Source organism: Ambystoma mexicanum, chromosome 1p, assembly GCF_040938575.1.
Source record: "Ambystoma mexicanum isolate Mex_15411 chromosome 1p, UKY_AmexF1_1, whole genome shotgun sequence".
Lineage (NCBI taxonomy): Eukaryota > Metazoa > Chordata > Amphibia > Caudata > Ambystomatidae > Ambystoma > Ambystoma mexicanum.
In genome coordinates, this window is record NC_090921.1 from 1,499,280,542 (window position 1) to 1,499,298,489 (window position 17,948).

General features: G+C 46.0%; 1 protein-coding gene across 4 annotated transcripts in view; it reads right to left on the bottom strand.

The window, feature by feature from the left end:
- NIT1 (nitrilase 1) overlaps window positions 1–17,948 on the bottom strand; it is a 696,241-nt gene that overhangs the window by 209,102 nt on the left and 469,191 nt on the right. For all 4 annotated transcript variants that reach the window (XM_069607184.1, XM_069607185.1, XM_069607186.1 and 1 more), the window contains one exon: window positions 2,978–3,081. In XM_069607184.1, coding sequence (XP_069463285.1) covers window positions 2,978–3,081 — 104 coding nt within the window. The remainder of the gene's footprint in view (window positions 1–2,977; window positions 3,082–17,948) is intronic.

A 17,948-nucleotide genomic window follows, 5' to 3' on the forward strand; every position in this document is an offset into this window, starting at 1 on the left:
TCTCTAAGAAGAACAAGAAAAAAGTGAAAAGCAAAGATAACTCTAATTTCACTGTATTAGACAAACCTGTTATCCAACAAAAAGTGCTACCCTCTAAATCTGGAAAAGATGCACAAACGATGGTAGACGGGCTGCAAAATGAGCCTGTTTACTCAGAAAATGATGGAGAACTTGGAAAAAACAAGGACCAAGGGAACAAGGAAAAATGGTAGAAAAGAGACCAAAACCACTCTGCAAATCAATACAGATGAGATTATTAAAATTACGAACATAAGTATTGGCTCCCAAACAGATTTTAATAAAAAACAATGCAGTGTCTCAGAGGATGACCTGGGTGAGAATAATACAAGAGGACCAAGAAATGAAAAAAGGCACCAGAGTGCCAATTTCTCACCTGCAACTTGCCAAAAAGATACTTTATGTAGGTGTGTTGCGGTGGGTGGCCAGAGCGAAATGTCTGAGAATTCTCTTCATTTCCAGCCAATTTCAGAGACATTTCCCTGTGTCCACTCACTGAAACACGTCGCCAACAACAGATGTCATACCTTCTTGCATTCCCACAGGTGTCCCGATGAAGAAGGTACCTCACATGTGTGGGTGCACCTACCGGGGGCGCAAAAGGAAAAGGGTAACCCGCTGGTAACCCCGAGCTTTTCGCCACAGCACAATTTGTTCATGTGGGCAACCTACAGATTTGGCCCTACGGTGTCAAAGCCAGCAAGGAAAACGGGGAACCCCATGCATTTCCCAAAAGAGGACACCCGTGGGAATGCACAGAGTCTGACTTGCGCGAAACGGCCCAGAATTTATTACCCAGAACCCCAGACAAAGTGAACATTGTGTTTTTTCTCCACCAAATATCACACTTTGTCGGGGATTGTGGCTAATAAAAACTAGGGCAATTTGCGCAAGGCAGACTTTGGGAAATACATGGGGTTCCCTGTTTCCCTTGCTGGCTTCGACACCCTAGGCCCAAATCTGTAGGTTGCCCACATTAACAAAATGGGCAGTGGCGAAAGGCTTGGGGTTACCAGTGGGTTACCCTTTTCCTTTTGCGCCCCCGGTAGGTGCACCCACACGTGAGGTACCTTTTTCATCGGGACACGTGTGGGGACGTGGGAAGGTAGGACATGTGTTGTTGGCGGTGTGCTTCGGTAGGGTGGCCAGAGCGAAATGTCTGAGAATTGTCTTAATTTCCAGCCAATTTCAGAGACATTTCCGTGTCCACTCACCGAAACACGTCGCCAACAACAGATATCATACCTTCTTGCGTTCCCACAGGTGCCCCGATGAAAAAGGTACCTCAAATGTGTGGATGCACCTACCGGGGGCGCAAAAGGAAAAGGGTAAAAGCTGGTAACCCCAAGCCTTTTGTAACAACACAATTTGTTCATATGGGCAACCTACAGATTTGGGCCTAGGGTGTCGAAGCCAGCAAGGAAAATAGGGAACCCCATGCATTTCCCATAAGAGGACACCCGTGGGAATGCACAGAGGTTATTTATAACACGCTTAATACGCAGAAGTTTCTAAGCACGGACCCGGGGATCGAACCTGTGTTGCTCCGCGTCGTCTTGCTTCCAAGGCGAGTGCATTGCCCCTGAGCTATCCTCCCGATCACACAGCTCTACTGCCACAAAGCCATTTGATAGCATATAAATTTCAAACAGATGATCATGGACTCATCCATACCAGGGCTGTGTGGATTCAGTTTATCTGACCTGGGGCCGACCCAGGCACATTCTGGGTGGAGGCCAGAAAGCTTCACCTTTTGATGCTCCTGTGAATTAATCTTACCTCCCATCTAGTACAGGAACCCTCAATAAGGTATTGGCTGGGAACCTGCTTTCAAAGACATGCCTGTCAGGATAAATAGGTAGTCCACACCAGGGTGCTGATTACCAGCGAACCTTTCAAGTTAGGAAGACAGAGAAAGGGACTGAGCTAGAGTAGAGCAGGGACAGAGGCAGTCCACAGAAGGGTTTCAAAATCTTTTTTTAAAAATGTGTTCATGACTCGCAAGTCTTTGCAAAATTAATAAAACAAATACAGAAGCCACCCTTCCAAACCAGACGGGGCTTATATTTATAGTTTATTATGCCTCCAGGCCCTAGAGAGGTGCCTTTGATTGCAAATGCAATACCCCAAACCCCAGTCTGCAGGTCGGGGCCTCAGCAGGCTTAAAACAGGAACACCTTTACAGTGTATGGTGACCTTTAACCTTGCTCTACCTCAGCTACAAAGCAGTTACAGAAGCTGTAGGGAGACCGCCCCAGCAAAATCACATGGTTGCACTATGCTTTTACTGGCATGCAGCAATAAGGGGTTGAGGTCTGATTAGCTGGCCTCACCTCCAGAAACAGAACTACCCACGTCATTTGCTATATATATATATTTTTTTTAAATACACTGGCTGTTCCATGCTCACAGATGGCATTCTGTCATACAGGTGTTATGAGACTAGGTTAAACCGGTTGCTTTACTTTTACTTATACTGCACTAGCCCTTCTTCAAAGTGCTCAAGGGGAATGGCAAGTGTTTTACCCACAGCAGTCCAGTAAAACAGAGGGGAACCCCGTTTTAATTTGCCATATGTGTGCACTCTTAACTCTTGATGGCAGAGTCCAACTCTATGTTGTTCTGTACTACACCAGTCATGAAATAGCTGCTTTTCAAAGATAGTAAGATTTTACATTCCGCTCGCAATAAAATATGACATATCCCCATAAACCAAAAACATGATATTTCTCTATAAAATAGCAACACTTCTTCCATTTAACTAAACAGATCTTTTTCTCCATGACATTCCTAATTCACCTTAGCATACATGGCTCAGGACTATTCAGTGAATAATATTATTTGACCATTGCCACAGTGTGGAGGAGAGAAGGCATTATATATACAATTCATAAAATGAGGATCCTTGATGTTTTTTGTTGTTCTGAAAGGTCTACTAATTACAAGATTGAACACTAACCTTTACTATCCATAATGAGGTGGGAATTGTAAATTCTCTGATCCGTTTCCCACTCGCTGCCTCTCTCATGGAAACCTCCCAATGATAGCCACACTCTGCACTCTCTGAAAAAAACAGACATATTTAATATGCTATCGGAAAAGACTGAACGGGAAATGTCCAATGTTCATAATGGCAAAACTATCAATAGCAACAAGGTGTCAGTCTGCATGAAGACCCATCTGATCTGAAACGTGTGTTCATGTTCCACACGGTTGATTAAGCTAATCTATCTTAGTATGAAGTAATATGCCAGTAGGATGTTGATATAGAACATAATTCCTGGTAGAATTTCAGCCTTTTACTGCAACTGTACCATCAGCACATTAAACAGTAAGAATCACCATAAATGGCAGCTTGTCCTCCATATTAACATTTGAACCCTATTATATGTGGTACAATTTGTAAACACACACTTGGTGCATAGCAGAAACTGAATACAATACAAACATACTTTGCTGGCATGGAAATTTAAAATAAGTAGCAACATAGAGTAATACCTTGCATTTTTCAGACTGTACGGTTTACAGGAAATTCAACATACCACTATGTGCGTCTCTCCTCTGGCGACATCCTGAGACTTTCCTTGAAGCCATCTTCAATGTTTCAACATTTCGTCAAGAATGAGGAAGGGCGTGAGTGGCTTGTCATTTTTTTTCAGGACGTCTTTCTGTTTCTTAGAGAACATGAACATGTAACGCATGTTCTCTGTATGAGTGAAAGTGTATTCAGAAGTGTCTCTGTTTATACCAGTCATCTTGGATACTGGTGAGATCTATACCTATCCGTTTCTATTTCCAATGTGTGGTGGCTCAGTTGATTTTATGACCATGATGAGGTATTTGGGCATCTTCATTCTCATGAAAGTGATCTACAGGCATCTAGTTAGTTATAATGTTAGCAGTCTATCAATGCGTTCTATATAGTGATTCGTCAGGCCCTCCTTTTCTTTTCCCAAATATGATTTTCCTTGGCGTTTTTTTATGCGGTTGTTGGTGTGCTTTGATTTAGCGACTCTTCAATAGAACTGGCTAGTTGGTTGTGTTATGCAAGGTAGGGAAGTTGTTTTTGTCTCTTTTTGTAATATTGTACCAGAATTTAAAAAAACAAACAAGGACAGGACCAGCAGTAATGATTTGGGAATTTGCTCTGCACATGTTTGTTCTTGAATTGATCCCTTCTGTCGAATCTTTTGTTAGTGTTGTGCCCAGTCGTTGCACTTTATTGGGGTACTATAATGATGATAGCAAAATATCATCTCAGGAGTCTGTTTTCAATGAATTTAGTTCGGTAACCTTGTCCACAGCACCACAGCCAGAAGAAAAGAACAATGGTCCAAAGAGAGGAGTCTTCACCAAAAGGAATGTTTGCAATGGCCCAGGGGTCAAAGGAATGCCATCCTCTGTGTGTGAGCATAAGAACCATGTAGAAGCCATGGCAAGCAGCCTAGCAGTGACATTTGGTGAACGTCAGACATTGTGCCTCATTACGAGGTCCGTGTCGAGTAACAATGCAGGAAATATTGCTGTTAATACTGGTACCAGCATTTTTACCGGACCAGGGTAACCCGAGTTTGCTAGTGGGGTCTGTGATCTACAGGCAAACTGCTGGAATGCTGGAATCACTGGTACAAACTGTCATTCCAGCAATCCCATCCCATGAAGTCCTATGAGATTCCATGGAATGGGAACTTACCTCTGTCTGTACCGCCTGTAATATACCAGTAATACCAGGATATCAGGCGGCAGAGATGGTAGGGGCCGTTTCCCGGTATCCTGCCAGAATTATCGGTGGGATACCGGGCAACTTGTAGTGAGCCCGATGGAGCCAGATAGCAGAAGCCATGATATCATGATGAGCTGATATCTTCTGCCAGACCAGTAACCAGGGCAATGCAGAAAGCAAGCAAGCGTAAAGCAGAGGAGAGAAGCCAGCAACTGGGGCAAAGCAGACCCACCAGAAGAATTACTGACATGTGGACTCAAACAAGAAAGCGAAGCTGGAGATGCAAAGAGGGGGACACTCAAACAGGAGCGAGGGCTCAGAAGGAATGCCCTATCAAGAGGGGGAAGACCGGCCAATGACTCGGATAACATCATCATCAGCATTTGTATAGCACCTTTCACCATTGGTATGGTCCCAGCACGCTGTAGGCTTAACGCCCTTGTGGGACTGGAGTCCAGGTATGGGAAAATTCTTCAGAAAAGTTTAGAAAGCAAAGTTGGGCAGGGTTGGCCAGGTCACTACTAGCTACCCATGTCAATCAGGCACATGGATGGGTGCTTTGAAAATAAGAGCGTGCAATAGCAGTAGGAGAAACATCTGGGACCATACCAACGTGGAGCGCATGAGGAAAGAGAGAAGGGAAATGTTGCATGCAGGAACTAAGAGTCAGAAGTATGAGAGTCTATTAGAAAAGTGACACCAAAGCAAAGTATTGTATTCTAGAACTAGAAGTCAGAAAACCTAAAGTATCAAGTGGGGAAAAACCTTGTCGCAGCTCAACCCGAAAAGAGTGCTAGTCAACTAGACAATCTGTGAAAAATTGGTTTAAATACAATTTTGTTTATACTCCATTATTTACATCATCATTTCATCAAGTTGTTACATATCGGCCCCGTCCTGCAGAACCTCCCTTTTCTTGTGGCCACATACGGGGCAAGCGCGTTCCAGAACTTCGTTGTGGCTTTGGTATCTGTTGCCATGGCGTCTGGCCGTACAGCAGAGAACGTTGCATCAGCTGAGACGTCCCGTGCGCAGAGAACGCGTAAGGAGGCTCCGCCCCCCTGCACCATAAAAGCCTAAGGGACTCAACGGCTTGTTGCTGCTAATTGTGGCGTTTTGTTCCTTCGGTTTCATCCCGTTCCAGTGCTTATACCCTTTTTCCCCCCTTGATACTTGACTTCCTGGTTCTTCGACCCACCTTTGTCTACTTGGATTGTCCTTGCCTGTTCCTTCAACCTGATTTTTAACTCTGTTGCCGACTTCGGATGGTCCTTGGATTGCATTTGCTTTTTCCTCCATTCTGATCAGTGAACCCTGTTGCCGAACTCGGACTGTCCCTGGATTCCCACTGTGCTTTCGCCTGTCTGGTGCGATTACTTTTTCTTGCTGCTCTACGCAATTTGAACTATCTTCCTACGCGGAGTACCCCGCTGCACATTACAAGACTGCCTCACCAACTTGGCCTGTGTTTGTGCAATTAAGGTAAAACCCATCCATTTCTCCTGTATTGTACATTGCCTGTAATTCATCAGTCTTTCTCATACGTGTGGATTCCTGGAACTATATAATTTATTGTTACCTTTTCTACATCAACCAAGTGCATAGTAGTGACGCTTTCCAGTGTATGCACCATCCCATCACTAGTGCGACCCTCGTGCCGCCCGGGTATATTCTTCCTTACTAACCTTCCCATTTGTTGTTTTGCACCTGCCGTTGTTTTCCTTTCAACTGGTACCCACTTTCCCTAGGAATCCCACTTATCAGGTCTGTTGGGGGTTGTATCAGTCATAGTGAGTTTGTGGTCATCACTTGTGCACACTCATGGTCTTGGGTTTTCTTGTAGGTTCATCTATAAAGGTCCAACACCACCTCAACCATTGTCTAGGTACTTGGAAGAATTATCTGATTGTCTAAATAACTCCCTATTGCCCGATTGCTTCTAATCATACTAAGCATTGGTTATTGGCGGTGTGTGTTCTCCCGGTCTTTTAGGCGATAGACATCTCTGCTGGCTTTACTCAAACGGCAGAGAGGGACATCGTAGAAAAGAGCCCCTCTTGGAGGAAGCCTGAATCACAGAATTCAGCGGAGCTGGAATCCTGGAGGCTGAACCCGAAACTGTTAAATCCTACCTCCCTCTGCGATGTCGTCTTACCCAGGCTCCACTCAGCATACTGAGTGGTGAGTAACAGAATTAGCAGCCTTAAAAATGTCTACAGAGACAACCGATGCCCTGAATCAGATTGTGCAAATGGTTACGGATCTAAGTACTGATTTGACCAACGCACAGGAGGCATTGCGTCAACGGGGTTTATAGTCATTAAATCGAAAGCAATGTCGAAAGTCAAAATATAGAAAAAATAATGTCGAAAAGAAAATTTCTTTTTTATTATGTTTTTTTCCGAAATGGGGGGGTTCCCCCCAAACTCCCTTTTTTGTATTTTTTCTTATTTTACCCCCTTTTTTTTACTTACTAAACCCAAAAAATACGACTTTTTTTTTCGACATTTCTTTTTGACATTTTTGTCATTCGACTTTATTGTGTCGACCTTTTGACTGCACACAGTCAACGGGTGGACTCTATTCAGTCTTTGGTGACTACTCCAGTCTCGCAACCCAGTGGCACTGCAGCTATGGCTTCGGGGTCAGGGTTTCCAGCTCCCAGTCAGGAATCAGCTCCGGTAACGCTTACCACTCAATTTCCTCTGGCCCCCCCCAGAACGTTTTATGGGTGATCCCAAGCAATACAGAACTTTCTTCAATCAATGCAAATTGCACTTCCTCTGTCGCCCGGCCTCTTTTCCCTCTTACACCACTAATGCCGCGTTCGTGTTGTCACTCCTAGGTGGTACTGCAGCCACATGAGCAAACCCATTGTTGGAGTCTAACAGTCATGTGCTCTATAATTGTGATGCCCTCCTTACCATGATGAGTAAAGTATTTGATACAAGATACACCACTCAAGCCACCGACCTGGAGTTGCTGAAACACCAACAGGGGAATAATACCCTACTGGTTTATTAAACCCGCTTTAATCAGCTGGCTGCCGATACCGACTGGCCTGAAGAGAAGAAATCAGCACTCTTCTATCAAGGTCTATCTGACAAACTGAAGGACATTTTGTCCACTATTCCAGTCGTTCCCACTGCATTTGGAGAATTACTTGATTTAGTCCTCCAAATTGATGCCGTAAGGCTGAAAGACGCAGGGAAAAAAGAACAACTGTGTTCGCCCCGGCAGCAGCTGAAGCCACATCCACAAACCTACCTGCCCCTGAACCCATGCAGATAGGAGCGGTTAGGGGTCCACTGACGCCTGCTCAACGGGAATATCGAAGGTCACACAACTTGTGTATGTACTGCAGAGCCTCAGATCATTTGTTACCCGAGTGTCCTAAAAAACCCAAACGCAAGGCAGGAAACGCCAAATCCCGACAGTAGATAGAGTCTCTACGTCGGGATGTTTTACTCTGGACTCACCTTTGCAGGATCCTGTTCAGCTTTTTCGTCTCCCTGTTGATTTTTCCTCGAACCAGGGATTGTCATTAAAAGCTACCGCGATAATAGATTCCGGTGCAACAGGCAATTATATTGATCAAGGCTACGTCTCTGAGTCAGGAATACCCTTACTCCGCAAAAAACACCCTGAAACTGTCAATGTTGTAGATGGCTGTATTCTTGCTTCTGGCCAGGTTACCCATCAGACGGTTCCTTTAATTATGAGTACTGAGGATGGACATACGGAAGAAATCTCCTTTGACATTATCAAGGCTCCAGCTTATAAACTCATTCTTGGTATTCCGTGGTTGCAATTTCACAACCTGGCTGCCATTGACTGGTCAATGAATCAGATCCAATTCCCGTCAACCATTTGTAATACCCAATGCACATCATTGCTTGGGATAACTCAAGACGGTCCGGCTAGAACACTAGCCTCTCCTTCCATGCATATTGGGGCGATCACTAAATCTTCTGCACCCGTGGTCCCATCTCAATATGTAGAATTCATGGACGTTATCGACAAAGGAATGGCAGAAACACTACCCCCACATCGGGTCTATGACTGTCCAATAGATCTTGTACCAGGGGGAAGGATACCAGCTGGAAGAGTGTATTCCCTCACTCTCAAAGAAGATGTCGTAATCAAGGAGTACATAGACAAAGCGCTTGCTATGGGCTTTATACAACCATCAAAGTCTCCAGTCGCTTCTCCTCTCTTCTTTGTTCCAAAAAAAGAAGGAGACCTGCGTCCTTGTATTGATTATCGGGCCCTGAACACGGTAACGATAAAGAACCAATATACCCTTCCGTTGATCTCTGTTCTCCTATTAGTTGGGTTCATCGCAGGTTTTTACGAAACTTGACCTCAGAGGAGCGTACAACTTGGTACGCATGAGAAAAGGGGACGAATGGAAGACCGCATTTAAAACACGGTATGGTCTATACGAATACCTGGTGATGCCCTTCGGGCTTTGCAAAGCCCCGGCCACTTTTCAGGCTTTCATGAATGACATTTTCCACAATATTTTGGATCAATACGTCGTGGTATATTTAGATGACATTCTAATATACTCACAGAATCTCACAGAACATGTCAAAACTGTGCTTCAATGCCTGCGAGACCATAAGCTGTTCGTAAAAGCAGAAAAGGGCATCTTTCATGCCTCCGAAGTGGAGTTCTTAGGTTGCGATTTAACTGACCATGGGGTTCGGATGAGTCAATCCAAAGTGAAGGCTATCTTAGACTGGCCTATACCTAAATCAGTTAAGGCCCTACAGTCCTTCTTAGGTTTTGCTAATTTTTATAGGCGTTTTGTGAATGGTTTTTCTGATCTGTCAGCTCCCTTGACCTCCCTGACTAGTGCCAAAGTCTCTTATGTATGGTCACCAGAGGCACAGAAAGCATTTGGTCAATTGAAATCTGCTTTCACTACTGCTCCTGTTCTTAAGCATCCAGACCCAGATCTTCCGTTCTTTGTAGAAGCGGATGCCTCAGGTTATGCAGTTGGTGCTGTTTTATCTCAACAGTGCTCTCTTTCGGGCGACAAATATCCCATTGCTTACTTCTCTCGCACGTTGACACCATATGAGAGAAATTACTCAATTACAGAACGTGAACTTCTGGCCATCAGGGATGCCTTCTTGGAACGGAGGCATCATCTTCTTGGTGCTCGACACCCTGTAACCATTTATTCAGACCACAGGAGTTTGTTGGCCTTCAAATCCATGAAATGTCTCACTGCCAGGCAGGCACGTTGGCATTTATTTTTCTCCCAATACCAATTTGTTATTACCCATAGTCCTGCCAAGGCTCAAGTATCAGCTGACGCTCTCTCTCGCTCTTGTGCGGGTGACCGGCTCATACAGGCGGAACATGAGCTGCTTCTACAAAACAGAGTCATATGTGGCTGTTCTGTTCAACCCCCCTTGCGATCCGTTATTACGGATTGGGCCTCTACTCATCCTAATGAGATTGCAGAACTGAACTTTTCATTCCGCCTGGTCAAGCTCGCACTTTAGCCCTTCAGTGGTCTTATGATTCACCTGTTGCTGCGCATCCAGGTAACCAGAAAATGTTGGAAGCATTATGACATTGGGCTTGGTGGCCGTCCATGGCACGCGATGTACAAGACTACATAACGTGTGCCATATGTACTCAATGCAAAACTTCCAGAACCAAACCTGTGGGGTTATTACATCCCTTACCAGTTCCATATAAACCCTGGCAGATGGTGTTGATGGATTTCATTATCGAATTGCCAGAGATACAAGGACACGACACAATTTGGGTAGTAGTGGACTACTTTACAAAGTACGCTATATTCATGCCTTGTTCCGGGTTGCCTTCAGCACCTGAATTGGCAAGGCTGTTCATGTCTAGTGTGTTTCGATACTTTGGGCTACCGTCTGTCATCGTCTCCGACAGGGGAACACAGTTTACTTCACGCTTCTGGAAAGCTCTTACGGCTTCTCTTGGAATCAATGATAGATACTCTTCATCTTACCATCCACAAACAGATGGGCAAACTGAAAGGGCTAATGCTACTATTGAACAGTACCTACGCTGTCTCTGCCTCCAATTTCAACAAACCTGGTTTACGGCGTTGCCACAAGCTGAGTTCACGTACAATAATTCTATGCACACCTCTACTGGAGTTTCTCCTTTCTTTGCCCTTTATGGATGTCATCCCAGAACATTACCAATTGATCCATCATTACCAGATTCCAATCCGGCTGCGCGTGACTGCGTCTGTGATCTGGAGCAAGTGCATAAAGATGTACAATGTCATCTCCTTAGGGCCCAAGACCGTGCAAAGAAGGCAGCTGATGCACATCGTTTGCCGGCACCTACCTATCAGATCGGCATGAAGGTGTGGTTGTCTTCCCGTAATTTACAGATTGCCGGAAAACCCTTGTTGTTGTCCCGCTTCGTGGGTCCTTTTTCCATTAATAAAGTGATCAATCCTGCTGCAGTCCGGTTGTCATTGCCCAGATCCTGGCGTATACATCCGGTCTTTCACGTTTCCCTCATTAAGCCTTTTGTTCCTTCCACTAGGCTTCCAGCGCGTCCACCCCCTGTTGTGGTAGATGGTGAAGAAGAATATGAGGTGTCTCGCACCCTGGATTACAGGGTTGTTAGGCAGAAACCTGTGCAGTTCCCTCTGGGACCACTGCAAAAGATTTAAGACTACAGGTGTTTGGCAGTAAACCCACTTAGTAGCAGTCTGTACCACACAGATTCACTTGGTAGCTGTGGCTGAGCAGTCAGACTTCCCTCAAGAAGAGTTAGGCAGTATACAGAGTATTTGTCACACTCACCTGATTCCCACGGAGGCGCAGGTCTGGCTTCGAGTGCTGATGCTTCTTCAATGGTGAAGCGCAGGACTCTGATGATGGACAGGAAGGGCCCCTCTACTCTGGCTTTTCTGGCTCGCAGGAATATTCCCCTGTGCGTGAAAAGGGAGTATTACCTACTGACGGAATAATGCTCAAGCCTCCCACTCCCTTCCAACCCTCCTCGATACCCTTCCACGATTCCCCGTGAAGTCTCACCTTAGGGTTTGGAAGGATGAGCTCTCCATCCTGTTTCTGATGCAGGGGCGCGTTGAAACCCAGTTACTTCACTGGATTGAGGTTTGATGGGAGTTCAATATAAGCTTGACTATTCAGGTGAGGCGCTGTAAGAGTTCTGTTGCAAGTTCAAAAGTTCAAGCTTAATAATAATGTTCACTGTCTTATTGCAGCAAGCGCTAATGCTTATGTCTTTTTCCCCTTAGGGGCCGGGGTTCGGAATGCCGGAGATACGGCGCCGACCCGAAGTGTAAGTTCTGGATCAGCGTTCAGGTAATGTCTTTGCATTCGCTCATTCAATGTCTCTGTCTTTTTTCCCCATTGGGGCCGGGGTCCGGAATGCCTGGAAGCGGCAGGACCCGAAATGAAATGGGAATGACCCAACAGGTAAGTCTTAGAAGGAAACTGAGCTTTTCCTTTTTCCCTTCCTTCTCTCACCTTGTTTTCTTGTCTTTTCTCTCTAGGGTCTGTGAAGTGGGTGCGGATCCGGATGATCGCTGCTGAAGATGGAGGCGCCCAGGAAAGGTGAGTGAAATGCAGCGCTGCAGCCGTCGAAACGAAATGCTTTTAAAATGATGTCTTCCCTTTCAGGATCGTCGGTGTGATGTCCCCGTGATGCAGCTTTAGCAGGTAAGGTCTTCTTTCTCTCCAATTCCTTCTTATCTCCTTTTGCAGGCGACCCAGGATGCTGACAGGCGTGGCTGAAGTCCAGATGCAGGAGCTGACACGGTGAGCGTCCAGCTGCGAGGAGCAGAACAACGCGAAGCGTGAGTTGCTGATCGGGCGTGGTTTAAATAGCTTTGGAAGAAGTTCCAGGCATGTACCCTTCCACCGATCAGGTATGTATCCTTCCCCGACCACACCCAGGTGGAAAGTAGTCCCACAGGTAAAGTAGTTCCATTCAGGCCTCAAGAGGGCTTGGATGTAGCAGCATGGTCTGCATCAGGTAAGTGCACATTAAAACACTTGAACACATGTCTAGCTTTATGAGCCTGGCGCCTAAGGCGCCAGGACAGGGGTCCAACATGAGCCTGGCGCCTAAGGCGCCAGGACTGTGTCCAAAGGGCCCCAGCTTTGGCCCGCTGGCACTTCCCTGGGGGGAATGATGCCTGCCTCTGGGGTTGCTGGGTCGGACCTGGCTCCTTGGAGGTAGGCATCATGACAGTACCGCCCCTCAAGGCCCCTCCCAAGGTTGTTCCCTCCGGGGGTTTTGGCTTGTTCGGAAATCTCCGGTGGAACCTTTGTATTAATCGAGGTGCGTGAACATGGTTACTAGGCTCCCACGATCTCTCCTGAGGTCCATATCCCTTCCAGTCAACAAGATAGAAGAGTTTTGACTTTAACACCTTGGAATCTAAAATGTCTTTAACTTCGAATTCTAATTCCCCTTCAATTTGAACTGGGTCTGGAGGCTTGGACAGTCGGGTCACTGGTTGTACTGGCTTCAAAAGTGATGCATGAAAAACTGGATGAATACGCATGTTAGACGGTAAATCCAGTTTAAAGGCCACAGGATTGATTATAGCCTTGATGGGATATGGTCCTATGAATCTGGGATTGAAGGTTTGCGGGCCCTTGAGGGGTAAATGTTTCGTTGCTATCCATACCCGGTCTCCTACTTGGTAAGGAGGAGTCTTACTTCGGTGCAAATCAGCATTTTCTTTATACTTTTTCTTGGCTTGCTGTAAATGAGTTGCAGCTTCTTTGAAGGCTCGGGTTATTGTGGAATGCAGATGATTTACTGCGGGCATTTCCAGGGTCAGAGGTGGATCTAGGTCAGAGGTCCGAGGATGGTGACCATACAAAGTATAAAAAGGAGTTTGTCCGGTTCCAGAATGCACTGAATTGTTGTATGCATATTCTGCGATCCAAAGGATGTCTTTCCAATTTAACTCGGATTGGTGTAACATGCACCGAAGATATTGCTCGAGAGTCTGATTGGTTCTCTCGGTTTGTCCGTCGGTCTGGGGGTGGTGGCTGGTGGATAACCGCACATCTATTTGTGCTAGTTGACAACATTTCTTCCAAAAATGGGAGATAAATTGACTTCCACGATCCGAGACTAATATGGAAGGAAAGCCATGTATGCGAACTATATTCTCCAGAAATTCCTTGGCCAAGGTGGAAGCTGAAGGCAAACCTTTCAAAGGGATAAAGTGAGCCATTTTGGAGAATAGAGCCACAATTACAAGGATAGTGTTGTAACCAGCACAAGGAGGCAGGTCAGTTATAAAGTCCATTGACAAGGTGTGCCATGGTGCCGGTGGAATATCCAAGGGTTGAAGTAGGCCGGCTGGCCTTTTCTTTTGACCCTTGTTTTGGGCGCAAATTCCGCAAGACAATACAAAAGACTTTATGTCTTTTCTCCAAGAAGGCCACCAGAAGTGGCGTTTGATTTTTTCCTCCGTTTTAGCGATACCAGGGTGTCCTTCCATTAATGATTCATGATGATGGGCAATAACAAGTTCTTGCAATTCTTTACTTGGCAGAAACAACCGCTCCTGGAAGTAGGGTAAATCATCCTTAACGGTGTAATGAGGACCCTTTTGACTCCATTCCAGTAAGGCTGAAGAGTCTAGAAGTTGTTTTACTTGCTTTTGGATGTCCTCAATAGTTTGCAATGAAGTTAGGCCTAAGATTCTTTGTTCAGGTATGATTGGCACAGGTTCTAAACTCGAATTGGGTTCTTCCATGCCAATCCGGGATAAGGCGTCCGCTTTACCATTCTTGCAGCCAGGGCGATAGGTAATTACGAAATCAAATTCCGCAAAGAATAGAGCCCATCGGAGTTGTCGTGAAGATTGAGCTTTGGCCGTCTTTAAATATTGTAAATTTCTGTGGTCCGTAATTACAGTGTTGGTGTGTCTTGCCCCGAGAAGGTAGTGACGCCAAGCCTTGAAAGCAGATTTAATAGCCAGTAACTCCTTGTCGGTAATTGCATAGTTGATTTCAGGAGGAGAACATTTCCTGGACCAAAAGGCCACAGGGTGTAGTTGGTTAGTTTCTGGGTCTCTTTGCGACAAGACATCTCCCATGGCCGAACTGGATGCGTCGGTTTCCACAATGTAAGGGAGATCTGGGTGCGGGTGCTTCAATACAGGTGCAGAGGTGAATTTGGTTTTCAGGTCCTGAAAGGCTTGTTCGGCCTCAAGAGTCCATTCAAAGCGTTTGTTTTTCTTTAGGAGAGCTTTGATGGGTTGGACTGTTCGGGAAAATTCCGGAATGAATCTTCGATAGAAATTGGCGAAGCCGAGCATGCTCTGAACTCCCTTCACCGAGCTAGGAGATGGCCATTTGAGGATGGCGTCCACCTTTCGCGAGTCCATTCGGACTCCTTGAGGTGTCAGGATGAATCCGAGAAACTCAACTTCTGTGGTATGAAAGACGCATTTTTCGAGCTTTGCAAATAGTCTGTGCTGGCGCAATTTCTCAAGAACTGCCCTAACATGTTTTTGAGATCGGATTCTGAAGAAGAGTACACCAGGATGTCGTCAATATAAACAATGACACAGACATCGATAAGTTCCCGAAGAACATCATTCATAAAGTACTGATAGGCGGCAGGTGCATTGCACAAACCGAAGGGCATCACCTGATATTCGAAGAGCCCAAATTTGGTGCGAAATGCAGTCTTCCATTTGTCGCCTTCTTTTATACGAACCAGGTGATAAGCTCCTCGGAGATCTAACTTGGTGTACACACAAGCGTCTTTCACCTGGTCGATAAGCTCAGGGATCAGGGGCAGAGGATAACGATTCTTAATCGTTATTTGATTTAGGGCGCGATAGTCTATACATGTTCTAAGGTCGCCCTCTTTTTTCGGCACGAAGAACAGAGCTGAGGAGACAGGAGACTTGGACGGGCGAATAAAACCATTGGCTAGGTACTGATCTAAATACTGTTGCAAATGCAGGTTCTCAGGTTCCGTAAGAGCATAAATCCTACTACAAGGTAGTTGAGCATTGGGTACCAGATCGATTTGGCAATCATAAGACCGATGGGGAGGTAACGTGTTAGCCTGTTCCTTCTGAAAAACGTCTTGGAATTCTTGGTATTCTGACGGTAGCTGTACAGGGGTGGAAGTTGCTGAGGCTAGACCCATAACTGGATTTCTTGGATAACAAGTCGGTTCACAATCAGGAAAACTTATCTTCTTTGCTCGCCAGTCGATTCTGGGATTATGTGTTTCTAACCAAGGAATTCCAAGAATTACTTGAAATTGTGGGGCCTTGATCACATCAAACACGATTGCTTCCCGATGTCCATCCTGACCCACCAGTGTCATTTCAACAGTGGAATGCGTTACAGGTCCTGAGGCTATTTCAGTTCCATCTACTGTAGTAATGACATCTTGGGTTACTTTCGGGCGCAGAGGGAGCTTAATCCTGGAAGCCAATTCACGGTCTATGTAGTTTCCAATAGCTCCACTGTCGATGTATGCTTTTACAGCATGCAACTGCTGAGGCTGTTTTGGGACCACGAGCACCATTGGCATGACAAAATGCGAGGTCAAAGAGTTTGTTTTCAAGCTCGGCAAGCGGACCCCTACGCTTGTCGGGCTAGGTCGTTTCCCGAATCAGGTGTCAATAAATCGTTATCAGTGGCTCCAACCACCTTCTTAGGTGGTTTAACCGGACAATTTCGAAGAAAGTGACCGGAAGTCCCGCAATACAGACAAAGTTGCATTTGCCGCCTTCTCTCTCGTTCCTTCTGCGTTAATGGTCCTTTAACACCGCCGATTTGCATTGGTTCGGATACGTCGGCACTCTTGGAGTTAGCGTGGGTTTTGATCGGTACTCGGGTTTTGTACTTGAACCGATCTGCTTTTCTATTTTGAAGTCTGTGATCAAGTTGAACCACCAAGTCTATGTAGTCTGCGCAGACCTGGGGTGGATCTACTATCTGAGCTAGAACATCCTTAAGCTCTCCGCGCAGGCCTCGATGAAACAATGTGATCCTTTTGTTTTCTGGCCATCCAGTTTCCACAACCAGTCTATTAAAGGTGGCAACGTAGGACAGGAGATCCTGATTACCTTGTCGTAAGGATAGCAGTTTGTTATCAAGGGCCTGTCCTTGAGAGTGTCGAGCAAACCATTTTTCCATGCTGGCCTGGAAGCCCTGAAAATCCTGGAGAATTGGATCATCCTGATTTACCAATGGCATAGACCAATCGGCAGCACTGCCACTGAGGTAAGATAGTATAAAGGCTACCTTGGTCTGGTCGTTAGGGAAGGCCCCGGGTCTGCATAGAAAGTGTAAACGACATTGGTTCATAAAGACGGCATATTTCTTGGGATCCCCCGCAAAACGTTCAGGCGGGGCCAAAGGCATGTGTCCAGGTAGATTGATTTGTACCGGGTTATTCAAACCCATTGATGTGGAAGTACCTCCGGAATTAGGTAAAGGAGTGTGCCCTGCCTGGGCCTGCAATAACCTTTTGGCCAGGTCATCAGATCTTTCCTTGGATAGGATCAGTTCTCTTTTGAGAGCGTTAGTCTCCTGGCGGGCTGAGTGCACTTCTGCCCGTAATTCCCCCAAAAGCTGGGCCAGCTGATCTGTCTCGGAAGTCTCCATAGCGCCCGGGTGGAAGATTGTGGGTAGGCTTCGCGTTCTGTCACGCTCACCTGATTCCCACGGAGGCGCAGGTCTGGCTTCGAGTGCTGATGCTTCTTCAATGGTGAAGCGCAGGACTCTGATGATGGACAGGAAGGGCCCCTCTACTCTGGCTTTTCTGGCTCGCAGGAATATTCCCCTGTGCGTGAAAAGGGAGTATTACCTACTGACGGAATAATGCTCAAGCCTCCCACTCCCTTACAACCCTCCTCGATACCCTTCCACGATTCCCCGTGAAGTCTCACCTTAGGGTTTGGAAGGATGAGCTCTCCATCCTGCTTCTGATGCAGGGGCGCGTTGAAACCCAGTTACTTCACTGGATTGAGGTTTGATGGGAGTTCAATATAAGCTTGACTATTCAGGTGAGGCGCTGTAAGAGTTCTGTTGCAAGTTCAAAAGTTCAAGCTTAATAATAATGTTCATTGTCTTATTGCAGCAAGCGCTAATGCTTTTGTCTTTTTCCCCATTGGGGCCGGGGTCCGGAATGCCTGGAAGCGGCAGGACCCGAAATGAAATGGGAATGA